This window comes from Rhamphochromis sp. 'chilingali' (genome assembly GCF_963969265.1).
Source record: "Rhamphochromis sp. 'chilingali' genome assembly, chromosome: 7".
Lineage (NCBI taxonomy): Eukaryota > Metazoa > Chordata > Actinopteri > Cichliformes > Cichlidae > Rhamphochromis > Rhamphochromis sp. 'chilingali'.
In genome coordinates this window covers 6,178,739-6,195,539 of record NC_137934.1, presented here as the reverse complement: position 1 = coordinate 6,195,539, position 16,801 = coordinate 6,178,739, and the positions used below count along the sequence as shown (strand labels likewise).

The 16,801-nt window shown below is 39.4% G+C and overlaps 1 protein-coding gene and 1 long non-coding RNA gene across 3 annotated transcripts in view; one reads left to right on the top strand and one right to left on the bottom strand.

The window, feature by feature from the left end:
* The first annotated feature begins 2,680 nt into the window (after positions 1–2,680).
* LOC308400186 lies at positions 2,681–16,096 on the top strand. 2 transcript variants are annotated; one of them, XR_013972331.1, is made up of 4 exons: positions 2,681–3,197; positions 12,887–13,127; positions 13,782–14,516; positions 14,807–16,096. It is a non-coding gene; the product is annotated as an uncharacterized lncRNA (long non-coding RNA). The 2 variants fall into 2 exon arrangements; XR_013972332.1 differs by having other exon boundaries at positions 13,782–16,096.
* Positions 6,782–16,801, bottom strand: part of LOC308400185 (protein phosphatase 1H-like) — a 32,699-nt gene continuing 22,679 nt past the window's right edge. Inside the window, exons 8-10 of the mRNA XM_080887712.1 lie at positions 14,828–14,935; positions 11,072–11,223; positions 6,782–10,826 (exon numbers count right to left, since the gene is read on the bottom strand). Of these exons, the coding sequence (XP_080743838.1) occupies positions 10,679–10,826; positions 11,072–11,223; positions 14,828–14,935 (408 nt within the window). The 3' untranslated portion in view covers positions 6,782–10,678. The remainder of the gene's footprint in view (positions 10,827–11,071; positions 11,224–14,827; positions 14,936–16,801) is intronic.

The window sequence follows — 16,801 nt, the reverse complement described above, 5'->3', positions numbered from 1 at the left end:
TTCTTTCCTTTTTTTTTAAATTTTAAATGTATCGATGCCAGACATACTGCAACTTTGTGTCAGAGTTTTCTCACATACAGAGCTTAGGAAGCTGCCTTTAGAAAGCCAGTGCTGAGACGCCACTACACTAAGAAATAATGTTGAGAACTGACAGTCGTTGCTGTGTGGGTTTTTTTCTTTTTTTAAATAGCCATCCAGCCGAGCTAGCTCTGTCATGCTGCTGCGATCTTAGATTTTTACACATGATTAACATACTGGCATGAGCCTTGGAGAACTTAAGATCCTGCTTTTGCTCTGTCTATAGTCCTCTCTGTTTATAATTCTTCAGTAAAGCAGGACTGAGATATTGCGTGGCTAACTTTACAAAGAAAGCACACTGCATCTCTCCATATTTTAAATATTAGGAAATGCTCTTTTAGAAGTTTATATCCGGAAGTCAAACCTATATGTAGTGAAGTGGTGTTTAAGGAGTTAGCAGAGATTCTTTACTCCTCTTCACCCGCTCCTGAAGTTGTACTTCATTAGATGGTATTTAAAGCTTTATTGTGGCTACGTTCTTAAGATTTTAGGCACTTTGAGATTAGGGACATCGGTGATTTCATTGTCTCCTGTTTGAATCGCCTCGGCCTTAACTCTTAATCTCAGACCAGTCGCCTTTTCTTTGCACACGGCCGTCACACCATCTCTCGATATTATGCGAGCACTCGTCTATGAATGTCCATGTTACTTGCTTGATATCTCCCAGCCACGTCACACCAGTTTCTTTTAACCCACAAGAGGGCCAGAATGTATGCTGAATGAACCAGACCACATGTATGTGACTGATGCCTTTTAAGTCATCCTTTCTTTCTTTCACTTCTCCCCATGGCCCTTTCGAGTTTGAAAGGTGATGGAAATGGGTGTTCTTTGCATTTTATATTACCTGTATGAATTTCATGGGTATTAGCTGAATGCGTCCCTTTTTTGTGGTCCTGAGCTTTGAGGAGGAGAGAGGGAGACAAAACTTAAAAAAACAAAAACAAAAAAACATTTTGGGGTGAGTGTGCCTAAAAGGCCTTTCAGCTTCTCGGGATCATGATACAGTGAAAATATTTTGTGGCACATCGTTGGCAGGATATTCCTCCATCGACGTAACTCGCGGTAAAACTCTATTCTCCATGGTGGAGTGCGATGTTTTCTTTTCTACCTGCTCTTTCCATTGTAAACAGCATTAGCGGATCTGTTGTTGCCTCAGAATATTAGATGTGTAACATGCCTTTAAGAGCATCTCTGTGCTTCGACTTCAGGTGGCTTTACCGCCTCAGTGCTGCCTTGCTTTTTGGGCAACTCACCCCATCCTGAGTGAGATGTGATTGCTACTATAGGCTTATACAATACTGTACATAAGAGTTCACTCTGTGAGTGCACATTTGATAAAATTTATTTATTTATATGTAAGCATTTAATAATAAACAATATATTTAAAACCTTGGCAAGACGTGAAATGTCGGGGGTAACGTGGCTCGAGTCCACACATACACACTAGTTTGCAGAGTCTTGCCTGTGCTCTCGTCAGGGAGGGAATATTTTTTAAACAAAGGATGATTCTGTTTTGGGACTTTTTTTGTAAAGATAATCCAGACATCCTTGCATGATGATGTATGGGGTGAGGGTGGGGGTGGGGAGTTACCAGGTTTGGCTGCACTTGAGTTCACTTGGGTTTACATTTGAAATGTGCATGTGTATTTATACACAATCTTCAATAAAGTTGTGTAAAGCTTCCTGTGCTTCGGCCTGGTGGTTCACTTTCTTGACCAGCTTCCATAGCTGCCCCACATCTTTGACTGTATTATTTTATAAATAAGAACAATAATAAAATACAAATCTGTTTGTATCCTTTGCGTAACATAGTTGTCAAATTACCAGATACTTCAGATTCTGGACTGAAATGTATAAAATAACAGGTTTATTTATTCAATACTGTGATTGGTACACATTCTGTTTAGAATTTACATTTATATAGATATTTTACATAGAGATGTAAATGTGTATCACAAACACAATCCAACTCCTCTAAACACATCGCTTTTTCCTACTTTGGGTTTTCTAAATACATTTTGAAATTATAATTAATGCAATGCTGCTACGCTTTGGATAAAAAAAAATGGCATTTTAAAAATGTGCAGCATTGAAAGCTGCTCTGGTAGAATAAAAATATGAATCTGAATATTAGCACAACAGATCGCCTTTAACATCTATGGTCAGGAAAGCATGCTCGGCTCACATCCCAGCAGTAAGTGATCTCACTGGCGTTCCCTAAAGAAGGTGAACATCGCTATGAGCCATATAAAGGAAGGCTGTCATGCTTCCCTTTGTTTGATCCTTTGCTCTCCATCTCCTAGTATGATCTGTGAGCAGGAACACTGTGTTCTCCCCGGTTCCTCCGGGTTATCCGGCCGCTTACAGCCAAGGCGGTTCTACCGAGAAGAGGCTCGTCCTTCTGACCAATAGGAGAGAGGAGGAGGATCGGCTGTGAGCAAAGCGCCTCACTCCGTCAGAGAAAAGAGAAACCCAAAGAGAAACGTGCTTTGCTTGTTAAGGTTGGACGTTAGAACGCGCTGACATTAAAGGAGGCTATGAATGACAGGGATGGATAGTCTGAAATCTCTCTCACGAGCATAAAGTTTTCATTTTTCTGGCACTTCACATTTTTAATAGACGACGGCTACAGTCCGGCACATCTTTAAAAACGCCTTCGTCTGTGTTTTACCAGCTGGTGGCGCCCTCTGCCAGTGTGCCCTCTCCTGCTGGTGTTTGGTAAAGCAGTCAGAGGTGGACCTCTGCGTTTTCTCCAATCTCTGGTCGTGGCTACACCCGTCCTGACGTTCCCCGCGAATTTTATCCACGGCGCTCCGCCACATCCACTCATTTTATTTGATTTTTTTTAGTTGGGGGGAGGGGACGCGCACACTACCTGACGTGCTGTCGGAGGCAGAAAGGTTAGAGCAAAGCGGGTCTCCAGTTTGGATTCGTACGGCTTTCTGCCCTTTAAACCGCGCGGATGTGATGGCTGGACAACTTTGTGCTCACGGCGCGGAGACCGAAGCAGACAACAATAGGCTCTAATGCAGCCTGCTGCAATTCGGCTGCAAGATGAAGGTCCGCGTGAAGAGCCCGTGGATCGTTTGCGTTTTCTCAGATCCAACAAGTCCGGCAAGGTAAAAATTTAAACAGAATTACAGGAAGTGTTCTCACTTTTAGGTAATCTCTTTCTTTCAAATACCCCCCCCCCCCCCCCCCCCCAAAAAAAAAAAAAAATAAATAAATGTATTGCTCTCAGAGCTAAAAAAAAAAAAATATTTTCGGGGGTAAATGGTTAGTATCGTAGTTTGTGGTGATTTGTGCCTGAATATGTTTTTATATAGCGTGCAGTCACCCATATCGTTCTAATTAAAACAAGATTTAAAAGCAGAATTTCGTGTTTCTCTCTCTCTCTCCTTTTTTTTTTTTTTTTTTTTTTAAACATGAATGGCACCGTGCCACTCCACGCGCTTCGCCGCCCTTACCTGCCACATTTTCCCCTCTCTATTTGCTCTTTTTCTTACCACCGAGGTCAACCGAGGAGAGCGTGTGTGCAGGAGATATGGGAAATGTACGGGAGGTGTTTTTTTCCCCTCCTTTCCTACTATGGGTGGGGTTTTGTCTCGCTTTATTGCGGCCCCGTTTTAGGCGTGCGCCATTTTCCGTGCGCTTTTACGCACGGGGACACCAATAAAACTGATAGTCTGATTAAATCTGGAACCAAGAGATTTTCCACAGAAAAGCGCATCCCTGGTGCCAAGTTCTGGCTGAGGTAGTAGTTTGTGCTGTTGGTCGGGTTGTCATATTACCCCTTGCGGAGATGACTGCGCAATCTACTGCCTTGCCGGCGCTGGTGACTTGCAACGAGGGAGCCAACCGGATCGACATAAAAGCCTAAACCCCACTTTACATCGTTCAGAAAAAGAAGTGATGGAATAAAGAAAAAGAAAACGCATGCTTTCAAGAAAATTCAAATACTTGTGTGTGATATAAATGTTAACATTTCTTGAAATAAAGTATTTTTTCCAAAGCTTGCATCACGTGCATTTGTGTATATCTGATTCCAAATCTTGTTATAATTAATGTTCTGCTTAAACATTCTTATTTCTCACGGGGGTGGGGTGTTAAAGCAAAGATGGAATTAAAGATGCCAGTCCCATTAAGTGTCTTAGCAAGCATTTATGGTAACCTAGTGCTGTACCATATTATAAATTGTGTTATAGCTCCAATGCAAAGTAGATATAGGGCCAATTTTGCCGATACCAGTGCTGATACTCGTACTCCCTTAAGAGAACATATAACCCCAATTCTTCATCAGCTTCACTGGTTGCCCATAGAAGCTAGGATAAACTTTAAAATTTTAGTTCTCACATTTAAGTGCATCCATAACCTTGCCCCTCCTTATCTGTGCGATCTGCTTCATATTACCACTGCTTCCTGCTCTCTCAGATCTTCATCTGCCATTCATCTTGTTCTTTCTGCTCGTCTTGTCACTATGGGGAACAGAGTGTTCAGTCGCACTGCTCCTCTGCTCTGGAATTCACTTCCTCCAGTCATAAGAAATATAGATTCCCTTCCCTTATTTAAGTCACAGCTTAAAGCATACTTGTTTAAACTGGCTTGCTCGCTTTAATACAGATCTTACCTTTAAAAAAAAAAAATTGTTTATTTTTTGTATTTTATAATAATCTACTGTTTTATTTATATCTTTCTTCTCTTTGTAAGGTGACCTTGGGTTTTAAAAAGGCGCTCTCAAATAAAATGTATTTCTGCTCTTCATGTATTTTAAAACATTTTTTTTTTTGGGGGGGGGGGGCAGCTTCTGTTTAAATGTGCTGTAGGCGCTAAATAAAATGGATGTGACAGTCAACGCAAAGAATTTTCATAGTGTGCGTTTGAGGTATTTTCTTTTATTATTGCCAAAAAAGTAATTTAATGAATTGGGCTACATACTAAACTTAGAGGATAGAAAAATAGTATCAATCCAATCCACCGATACCAGTGTTGGTATCGATACTGTGGCTATTTGGATCAGTCCGCCCATGTCTACAATTAAGGAGCATTCACTAAAGCAGGACAACCTTCAAGTGCAGCTGTCATCAACACACATCATCGACATTTCCTATTGTGGCAAATCAGAATGTGTGCTGTGAAGAGCAGGCTGTCCTCAGTTCCATGGGAGGAATTATGCACAAGTTGGCAAAAAATAAGGGGAGTGAGTTTTAAACACATCTGACTGATGCATGCTTTGAAATTGGTGTAGTGCTTGAACTCAATGTTTGAACTGTGAAACAGTATTTAGGGAGCTGTGTGAAAATTATTTTTAGGGGCTAGCTGTTTGGAACCCCCTTTATTTGACCTTACCTGTTCATTCACTGTGTGAAATGGTTGAAACTATTGAAACCCAGTTTTTTGATTGGCTGCCCCTATAAACAGAAGGTTAAATAGCAGGTGGGTGGGGCTTATTGTGGATGTCTGCTTAAACTGACACAGAGGGATGGCCAACAAAGAAAAATGAAACCAAGTGTTAAGAGCACTCTGCCTGACAAGGATTCAGTTCAATTCAGTTTTAGTCACATAGCATCAAATCACAACAGCAGTCTCTTCAAGGTGCTCTATATTGTAAGGTAAAGACCCTAAAATAATACATAGAAAACCATCAATCAAACGATCCCTTAACAGCAAGCACTTGGTGACAGTGGAAAGGAACTCCCACTTGACAGGAAGAAACCTCTGGCAGCCGTCTGCATTCATCAGCTTGTGGTGTTGGGAGTGAGATAGGACAAAATACACACTGTGTACGAGAGCTAGAGATGAACAATTATCTGTACATAGGCCGAGTTCATTAAATAAATTGTTAGCCCTGTTTTATATGCACATCCATCCCTGTGACAGTACATGTATGAGAGAACTTTAAAAAGAATATATTTTCTTTAATTTTTTTTTAACGAATGAAAGGATTTTTATGTATTTTAAAGGGTCACCTAGTGACATGCATTGTAAATTAGTTTAGAATGAAGCTGATGTGTGCCATTTGTTTTCACTTTTTTCACTTAGGCAGTCATCAAACATTGCCAATGGTGACAGTATTAAATAAACCACTTACCAGTATATGAATAGTGAGGTCATTCATCCATTTTTTTCCACATTTCCTTTGTGGTCACACAGGAAATCAGTTTGTTCTAATGGCCTTTACCCATATTTACCTCATCAACATTATGAATTGTGTCTGAATGATTGTGCACAATCATTGCACTTACGGTTCGCTGTAAAAATAAATAAATAAAACAAATGTCTCATCTTGTTTAGCGTTTCCGGCAAAATGTTTGACATTCAGTGAGTAGTCTGTATTTCCTCTAATGAATCCCTCCGCTGTCTGCTCTCAGAGCCAAACTAGTCCTTTAGTGTCCAGTTGACCGTGTTTGTTAGTTTCTCCCACAAGCAGAACCAAGGGAATATAAACAGCAACAACACTGATTAGCTCCTCTGGACTCTCTTTTGTTTCTTGCTCGTTGAGATTAATTTGAACTGAGAGTGCAAAGGTTTGGAAAACTATCGATTCTGTTCACATGAATGTTGAGCACAGCTCCATTTGACTCCTTTTCTGTCTTCTTTTTTTAGTGAGACAAACAACAACTTTAAATTGATCTTCAACATTTATTGTCTCTTTTTTTATTTCTGGAAAAGAAACACTGCAGGTAAACATCACCCCCCCCCCCCAAAAGTCCAAATGTTGCACAAGGAAACATTAAAAATATTTCTTTTTGACCTCATAAGTTATTTTCACGTTATATAAAATGTGCAGTTCACATTCACAAACAGAGTTTGAGGGTAGCACAATGGTCACTTAAAACGGTTTCCCACTGGGCTTCAAAATTCCTCTTTGCTACAGAAAAAAGAAATCAGCTCTTTGCATCTTTCTAAAACCATTAGTAGTCTTAGGTAGAAAAAAACAACAGCAATGACAAGGTTCACAATACAGCAAATTCAGAAAGCAAGACCTACAGTTGACTGAAGGGACTAAGCTGATCAAAAGCTTCCTGTACACACCAATGCTCTCCCACATATTTACAAATGCAGTGGAACCAAGACCATCACAGAGCACTTCCTGTCTTTAGAAAACCACTCTCAACAGGTCGTTATCGACACATGACAATTGAACCTGAGTTGATGTGCAGTAGTTGGGTGGCACAATAGGATGAGAAAAATAAAATATATACTCATGTTTCCACATTCGTTTAAGAGAAAAAGGCTTAATGACAATAATAAAGAGCCTAAAGCACAGGTAGAAGGATGAACATTCAAAACACATATCGATGCATACGTCAGATGCTGAAGATCTGGTAGCATCAAAAACATTTACATGGAAAAGTATGAAGGGAAAATAACCACTTATTAGAAAAGTTTTTCATTAATTAACAAATGCTAAACACCTAACCGAAGGAAAATATTCCAATACATTATTTAACACTGGAATATTTCGTTAATGGAATATATAAGAGGGGAAAATGCACCATGCAAAGTTCAGGTAAACATCAATGACTGCTTCTTGGAGGAAAAGGTAGATTATTGTTGTCAGCTGCAAACACTGTGCAAGATAGCATGACAAATAGCATGTGTACATGTATGGTGACACAAAATAATTTTGAGTAATTTGCATGTATGTAGTCTTAGGAAGAATGAAGTGCGATGTTTCAATACTACACTCAGTTCCTACGAGTAAATCTAAACGATACAGCTAGGAGACTATTAGCTTAACTTAGCTTAGTGTAGCATAGAAACAGCTAGCCCAGAAATTGACGTGTAAAGACAGACCTCAACTTTTTAATATGCAAAAAAAGAACACAGCAAAATTGGAATTTTTATACTCTGACTTTTTTACAGATCAAAATAATAATATATAGTATCAGTAAAGATCAGCAGTATTTGATTTTCTAGTCTCAGTGCTAAATTAAGCTAGATAGCTGCTAGCTGTAGTTTCATATGCACCATACACACAGGAATAACCAATATTCTTCTCATCCAGCTCAATTATCTGACATCATTCAGGACATTACTTATTAACAATTGACTTCTTTATAGTTGTCACCCTCTTATTACATATTCCAACTTTGCAGTCAACTTTTAAATACACCGGTTTAATTCCAAAACCCCATACATCAACTATGGTGATGTTTAATTTTTCAAAACACATTTTTCTTCTAAAACATATTTGTTTGCTCGCCTCAACAGCTTGGAGTGAAACGTGTCAGTTTTTTCCACCACTTCCCCCCCCCCCTATCTGCAAGTCAAAATTTCATCAAAATTATTCTAAATTTCAAGTTATGTATCTCAAAATTTCAATTTTCTACATACAAATAAAAATTTGGAGATTAAAAAGTTTCTGAAGCACAAACTACTTCATATCTTCTGCAACTTCCTAAAACTAAAACTAAAAAATATGAAACAAATATGGAAAAAAGAGAAAATGATTTGGTTTCATGTATAGCCATTGGTATAGTTTCATCTTGTTCCCTTTCTTTGTGGCTGCTCTCATCCTTTGGGTCTTATGCCAAATGTCTGGAATAATATATAATCAATAATATATGCATGATCGTTGCACATTAACAAATAACATTATCACCAGTTCTCATTCAGTCTATATAAATTCAACAATAATTCAAACCATTGCACCATTGCTCATAATCCCAGGCCTACATTATGCTACTGCATGCACTGACACACAGTCCACTACATCCACTCACGGTAACACATTTTACCCAAACCCGTCCCCCTGAAGGCAACATCATCTGTATTCTGATGAAGCACCTAAAGCAAGAAACATGCAAAAACAAAACAATAAAACAAAAGCTTTCAGATTCAACCTTGATTGTACTTCATGATTTTTCTTTTTAAAACTACAGCTATGAATTATATCAATCCTCCCTGCTGCAGGGAATATTTGCTTCTTCATCGTACCATGGGTCTTCAGTGAGTTATATGGGTTGGCCTAAAGTGCAAATACACTGGTGTACAAGTCATTTAATCTCACGTTAAGACAGTTATTTATAACTTCAAGAGAATTGCCAAACCAAATCCCAAATTTAAAAATGTAAGGATTTTAAATTATATTAAAAAATATTTATTTTCCAAATCAGTAGATAGAAACCACTTATGACTTATGGCTTAGCCACGCTAGAGTAAAAATAGGACCGCAACCTCACTGCAACTAGGAGAGAAAAAAAAAAGATGGATAGTAGCCTGGTAAGAAGTTGCGGCAACCAATTGACCACTCAGAGGCAAGCACCATAGAGGTAAACCTGCTATGTTATTTTGCAGTTACATCGCTGTCCTGCAGCAACTGCACCGCTATTTATGGAGGTTTTCTGAATGTAAGTAATTCATGTAAATGTTGCATGTTGACAGCAACAAATTTGCAACAGGTTTTTATCAATGACTGCACACAAAATTCCCAACTTGCACCAATTCAATCTGATGGCAGACTGAACACTTCTTATTAGTGGTTCATCACTATCTTGATGATTCAAAGTCAATAAAACAGCTGATTGCTAGTGGTCACAGATGTTGTCCCCATCCTCAGAGCAACAATTTTAAAGGTAACAAGATCATTAACTTATTAAATAGGGTCACAATCAGTTTGGTTGTGCCACGGTCCCCACCCAAAATATTTCTTATCTTTCGTTAAGCTGAACTATGATTTTAGCTTCATATTTAATTGATAGAGAATAGCTAGAACAACAAAAGCCTAAATATCTAAGAATATAATTAAAATAAAAATAATTTAATAAAACGTTTAGTAGAACATGGCGACTTGTTACTGGATTAAATGACTTGTCACAGTGAACTTTTTTTTGCTGTGCAGATGTGTTTGTTTGTTCATAAACCACATCAGTCCTTCTGTCTCAACTTTCGATTGATAAAGGCTGAGATCCTTTAATGACTTTTTGGGAAATGAGGATAACCTCTTGTTCTGTGCCCATATCGACACTTCTTTAATTTCTTCGGCAAACTTGAAACAGTTCTTCAGCAAGTGAGTCCTTTAAAGCCACACTGTGGCAAAACAGAAAATGCAGCTGACATGTCAGCTTGGTCCATTTTCACAAGACAAAGGAGGTATTCTTTTTTTTTTTAAAAAATATATATAAACAAGTTAAATATACAATAGCCTACAAGAGAAGGAAGGATCAACTAAAGAAAGGGGAATAGTAGGAGGAGGAGCCCAGAATTGTTTAGCACAAGAGGAGGGAGGGAAAGAGCGAGAAAGCTCTTCTTCACTTCAGAAAAGCATTTGCTTATTTGAGTTTTGCCAGGCAAATTATTTCTTGACATTGTTTATTCATGACATGATTTAGTGACTTAAAATTATCTACGGTTTAAGCTTTCACGACTGTGGAGTCTTAATAAACTAACATGGCGATGCTGACTGTAGTTCCCCTGAGCTGATTAATCCTGAACTCCCGTAGAGAAATGAAGCACCAACAAATTAATGTGCCACCTTCTTCTAAGGAAGCAAATAAATAAGAAAACTAAAAGGGGGACTCTGAGTTCAGGACTAATCAATCCTGCTGAGTCTACAGGCCTTTCTCATCACTGAACCATAGCATCGGTGGAATGCTCCTCAGGGCTGGCGGTTGCCGTACATGAGAGGTATGATGAAGACTGAGATGTCGTCTCCGGAGCCCAGGCGCTCATTGGTGATCCTCCAGCCTCTGTCTCTCAGAACACCTCGTGCTCGCATCACCAAATCCTGTGCTGCCATTGTGTACCTGGCCAATAGAAGACACAGCAATGAAGCCCTTGCTTTAATATTGTGATACGCTGTAGCTCATTTAATTTAATGGCACTCTCTTGAAACAAACTCTATAGTCTAACAGCGCATGGTGCTGAAAAGAAGGATGTAATTCTGAATAAAATACACAACACAGAGGCACAATTTACAAAATTCCTATTTATTTATGTAGCAAAAACGAAATAACTAGACAAAGGAAATAAAACAAAGGAAAGTTCCAACCTGTGTAAGTCGTCAGGGTCGCAGTTAGCTAGAAAGGTGGTGACGGCTTCAGCCACCTCCTGGTTGGAAAGGACATCCCAGAGGCCATCAGTTCCCATCACAAGCACATCATCAGCTCCGTGTTCGTAATGCATCAGGTTATACACCTTCACCTGCATGATAAACAACAAAAGGGCCATCAGTTCAACTCAACTGATCCCTTTTATCGGTAGTAATATGGATGTTTTTTAAAGCTCATCATAGCAAAGAGAAAGCTCTACCGAGGGTATCAAATGACCTTTTTAATAGGTTTTACGCAATCATTCCATTCTTCTGCATTGCATAAAAAAGGGGGGTTGGTTCTAAGGGAAGTGCTCTAGATCTTTAACATTCATACATTTCAAATTCAGTGTTCCCCACGGCAACATTTCACTGTTACCGATTTTAGTTGTGGTGTTCCTCAAGGCTCGATCCTTGGTCCATTGTTAATTGCAGTTTGCGTTTTCTCACATGGACTGTTCTAACCTACATTTTCTTAAGTTATACTTTTCTTTTTAGTCCAGTGACCCCAAGACTGCTTTTATACTCTTAGTCCTAAAGCATGGAAGAAAAGCCTGATGTTGCCAGCTCAATAGTGGAGTTGGTTCATGACCAAATCCATTAAGTAATTGTAAGTGTTCTGATGCTTTTATAATAAATAAATGGATTTTAATACAATCCAAAATGACATTGTTTCTTTCATCCATTGTACATAAGGCCATACAGGAAATTATTTGCTCCCGCTTTGATGACTGTTAGCTACAGCTAGCTATACATACTGTACATATCACTCTGCTATGTCCAAAATCACATTGGCCAAGTATTATTTTTCACATTATTTTAAAACTCTGCTCATCAGTTAGCATTGAATAGCCCCGTACCATAAGACCCATGACCCCTTCATGTTACACCGGCGCTCTCTGAGATGCTTGAATGGTCGATATCCATAGCTGTCAGCTCGTAAGATCAAGTGACCAGACTTGCATCATCTGGCAACATCTTAGGTCTTTTATTGAGATTCTTTTAAAAATATTTAGCTGTGGTTTCTCATTGTTCTTTTTTTTTTTAAATAAAAAAAAAGTAGTTCTTTTGTTTGCATTTTTTATTTTTGTGAAGCAATTTGGGGCTTTGCTAATAGCAATTTATAGATGCCTTATTATACAGAAACTTATAGTACTCAGTACCCCCAACCACCACCCTGTTTGAATCGACTGCCTGGTCTGACTGCACACATCAACCTTTGTTGTTACTTTGCTCTTGTGTTCACTGCTGAAACACAGGATTGCTTCACCCTCCTGCCTTATTCACTACTCATTTCAAATTGACGTGAAAAACATAAAAAAGAATAGAGGAATAATCTGCACTGCTGGATCTCATCACTGTGGCTTTAAAGTGCAGAAAATATTCAACTATTTTCTAGAATCATTTATGTATTCATCAGCAGGAAAAAAAAAGCAGAAAAAACCCCCACGAAATGAGTCAGAGTAAACCATTAATTTCCATCTGCCCTGTAATTCAAAATAATACACTACACATCCATTAATAAAGAAGAGATTCTATTATCATCTTTTTGAAAATCTTGCTTGTAGTTTTTTCCCCTTTCCAGTTTTGCTAATTGGCTTTTACACATTTATGTAATTACAAAACAGTGAAACAAAACTGCAATTTTAATTAAGGCTGGTATACTATGACTACGACAGATGAAATGATGAAATCTTTTCTGTCCAACACTTTACACACAATGACGCCTGACGCTTCTACGACTTAATGAATGTAATGCCGTTTCTTGCTTTACAGAGAACATCTCGAGATACCCCTGAGAGGCTTTGTGGAGAGGTGAGAGAGTCGTGAGGGAGAGATCCAGACAGAGGCTCTGAGTGCTGAGAGGAGTTAAGACTTCCATGTGAACCTGGTATGAACCCCGGGAATTAATGAATTAAAGATCAAGCAGAGCGCTCGGGGAGGAAAAATGCAAAACTCTATAAGACAAACTGCATCAGGAGATGAAAGCGGTTTGAAACCAGCACCAGACAGACAGGTGAGCTCAAGTTCTCCAGCAGCAGAGGACTTTTTTTTTTTCCAGACAGAGAAGCAGAAAATTGCATCTCTAGTGACTGCAGTGCAGATATGACCGAGGCAGAAGTAGGTTAAGCCAACTGACTGACTTATTCCATCTGCACTAACTTATATTTCGTTTCATGACTGCTCCTGAGTTTTTCATGCACATACATGGAAAAACCAAAAGACAACTGTCTGACGTGGCATCTAAAATATTGTAAATAGCATTAAATGAAGGAGATGGGGTGCGATGTGCTTTGCAGAGACAGTAGTTGCTGCATGCAGGACCATTTGTTAGAGTATGCATAAAAGACTACCAGCTATCAAGTTCATATAGGCTGGCACTGATCAGCTGATTTGCCAGGACTGCAGGCAGAGTTTATATAATTACAGTGCAGGATGCAGATTATGCTTTTTATTCTTTCAGTATCCGCCTGGACAAAAGCCACATGCTATATGTCAGACTTGTTTGCAAGAAGCTGTAAAAAGCTAATTTACAAAGCTGACTTCATAAATCCTTATAGTCTTCATAAATCCAAGATGAAGATGAAAACATAAAAACCACTCAAAATGTTGTTGTTTTTTTATTTTACTCTGACATGGGCAATTCACACATTGCCATATGCTTTCACAGATTTTCTGCCAGCAGCTTCAATAGTTCAAGAAATTGAAATGATCGCAAGGAGGAGGAACCAGTGAAGAGAAACTGAAGATTAGTCATGTACAGAGGAACAACAGCAGTTTACATGAAATTACATACCATTACAGGGGTGGCTATAGGTGGAAATTTCTTTTTTACTTTTTTTAAATCATCAAGCGTGAAGTGTTCCTTTCATTGTTTATTTATTTTTATTGTTTTTTAGCTTGAAAATTGAACGTGAATTATTAAATATGTTTTCACTTTTTAAAAACTGCATTTCAAAAAATAAATACATAAATAAAGGAACACTTCACGCTTGATGAGCCAATCATAGCAGTTCCCTGCACTGTGCAGCGTGACTTTTACTGGATGTAATAAAACTATGTTAAAAAAAACCCCAGCTAAACAGCCGATAATAGGCCGTCTAAAAAGTCTCGGACAGCAGAAGGCGAAGAGCTGGCTCATCCTCTGATGTTTGGAAACTAAGAACAAATCACATGCTAAGAGCCTTGCAAAGTTGTGTCTACACCACAAATCAGCCGCCTGAAAACACACCGCAGACGGCAGTATAATTATTGCACTAAGTTCCAGAAAAACAACGCAATGGCTGCTAATCCAACGTCTGCTCAGATGTCCACGAAAGCGTTTCCACCCACCTCACAGAGACACACTGAAAGCCCCAAAGCAGTCAAATTCTGTTTGACCAAAGATAAGCATCCACCAAACACGGTGAGTAGCGAATGCTCAAGATAATAATTAACACACTGGTGAAAATACGTGTTATCCCCTTGAAGAATTTTTTTCCCCAAACTGGCAAAATGTAACTGTGTGCAAAGCGTTGCAGGGAAAAGAGAGCTGTCGAGCACTTCCTCACAGCTGCAATGATTGGAGGGAAAGGCTTTGTATTTTGCTTCTAAAAGATGAAACGCTTTATCTGTCTACAAAGATTAATTAAGAGGAATGTAGCAAAATATAAAGGTGAAAGCAACGCTCTGTTTTCATTTTGCGTTACGTCTTAGTGTGTCAGCAGGTCACTTTACCTCAGGGCAACAGGACAGGAACGGCTTGATGAAGATGTTGGAGTCATGAACTTTGAGGTCGTGGTCACCGAGTCCGCGGGTCACACCGATGGTGGCCAACACCCGCGCCTGGAAAACAAACTGGTTAGGGTTTTTAAAAAAATTTTTTTTAAAGCATTTAGCATCTCAGCCGGAGACAAAAGTTCTCTTTAGAAGAGGATCCGGCATAAAACTTCCACATCAATCATGTGGAGCTACCCGCCTCGGTGACCCGTTGTGGCGAGAGAGCAGCCGAAAGCATCTTCTCCCAGACACTGACATAAACATGGCTTCGCAACAAAGTTAATGCATAAGTTCAAGAAGTAAGATCTGTAATCACTCATCTGCCTGCTAGAATTTTTTTTTACATCACTTCCTCTTTCCCACGCTGTCAGAACTCAGTGCTGACATCATTACTCTCATCCAGCCATTTTTCAATCAGCCTTTAAATCTCAGTGCTCTTCTGTCATTCCACCTTTCAGACTCGCATTTGTGCAACCCGCCTCCTCCCCATCCATCTCTCCCCGGCATCTCTGAGCCATAACCCAAGTCTCCATCTTCACCAGCACCAGCATAAACACAATGGGGGGGTCCTGTCCTAATTCCTGTCATTGCTGGGTCTCCGTTCTGCTGCTGCTGGTTTATTCGGGTCTAATCGCCAAAACGCTTTTATTCAAATTCTGTATCTCAATAAATCATGTTCACCCCCAAAATGATGTCTCCTTACTGAACCGAGTGACAGGAATCACATAAACATATGCTAACACCATTTTGGGCGAGTGAATCTGGGAACATTCAATGACAGTCTGCGCTTTTATAATACATCATTTACATCCACATACATTTTTTTTATTATATATCAACATATTAACAGCTGATATTTCAGATGCAAAAAACAAATTCAACAAAGTTTTCAGGAATAAAAATTATGAAGCTGTATTGTTTGGTTGTGTAGTCTTTTTGTTGCTTTGTTTGCAGCATATTAAAGGGCAATGTGTATCTGAAGGAGGAAAGGGCTGGCCAATGAGACAGGAGGTACTTGCTTTGTACACAGCCAGACAAAAATCCATCTGTGCCCTTAAGAATTCATCCTGCTGCTGCCATCTATCATCAGTGCTGCGTATCAGCATCATCAATCATCAGTAATGACGAGCGAGTCGGTTTGAAATTTTCACCCTGCTGTTAACGTGCTTTTTGAGGGGCTGATGTAAGTGGGTGGCAGGCTGGTGATAGACGAGTGCGATAAAGCTGTCGTTTTTTTTGGATGAATGGGCAAACGTACTGAAAAAAAAAAAAAAAAAAGAAGCATCTGGGGCAGAATTTCTCTGTAAAACTACTGCTTTGCACGATGATGACATTATCAGGCAGCGGCACAACAAACAGCTTCAAAATGGATTTGTTAAATACACGCTGGCCAAACAGCGGAAGGATATTTACGGCAAAAGCAACAGTGTCAAAAGTGCACAGAGACTAAACTAGTCTTTCAGTTATCGCATTCTTGTGCAACTGCCTTCCTCTCTCTCATTCCTGTGACGACGCTTTGTTGTGACCGCTCTTTGAATTCAGCACCCATTCACTACTTCAGACGGACGACACTGTGTGTGTGTGTGTGTGTGTGTGTGTGTGTGTGTGTGTGTGTGTGTGTGTGTGTGTGTGTGTGTGTGTGTGTGTGTGTGGTCGTCAGAAGATGCTTTCCTTTCTGGAGCTTCGCGTTACATCTCTCTCTGCATCAAATGGAATTGATTGAAAATATGAAACAAACGGACGTGACTGAGAATTTAAAGGCATTTTTCCCCCTTTCTCCGCTGCAGTTTATTTGGTGGAGTATTTTCAGTCTCTCCTTCTCTCCTCTCCCCTGCTATCCCAGCGGGGATTAACTTCGCTTCTCAGAGAGACGACTGTCATCTCCCGAGTGGTGTGTGTCTGTCTGAATGTCTGTGTGTGTCTTAGATATAG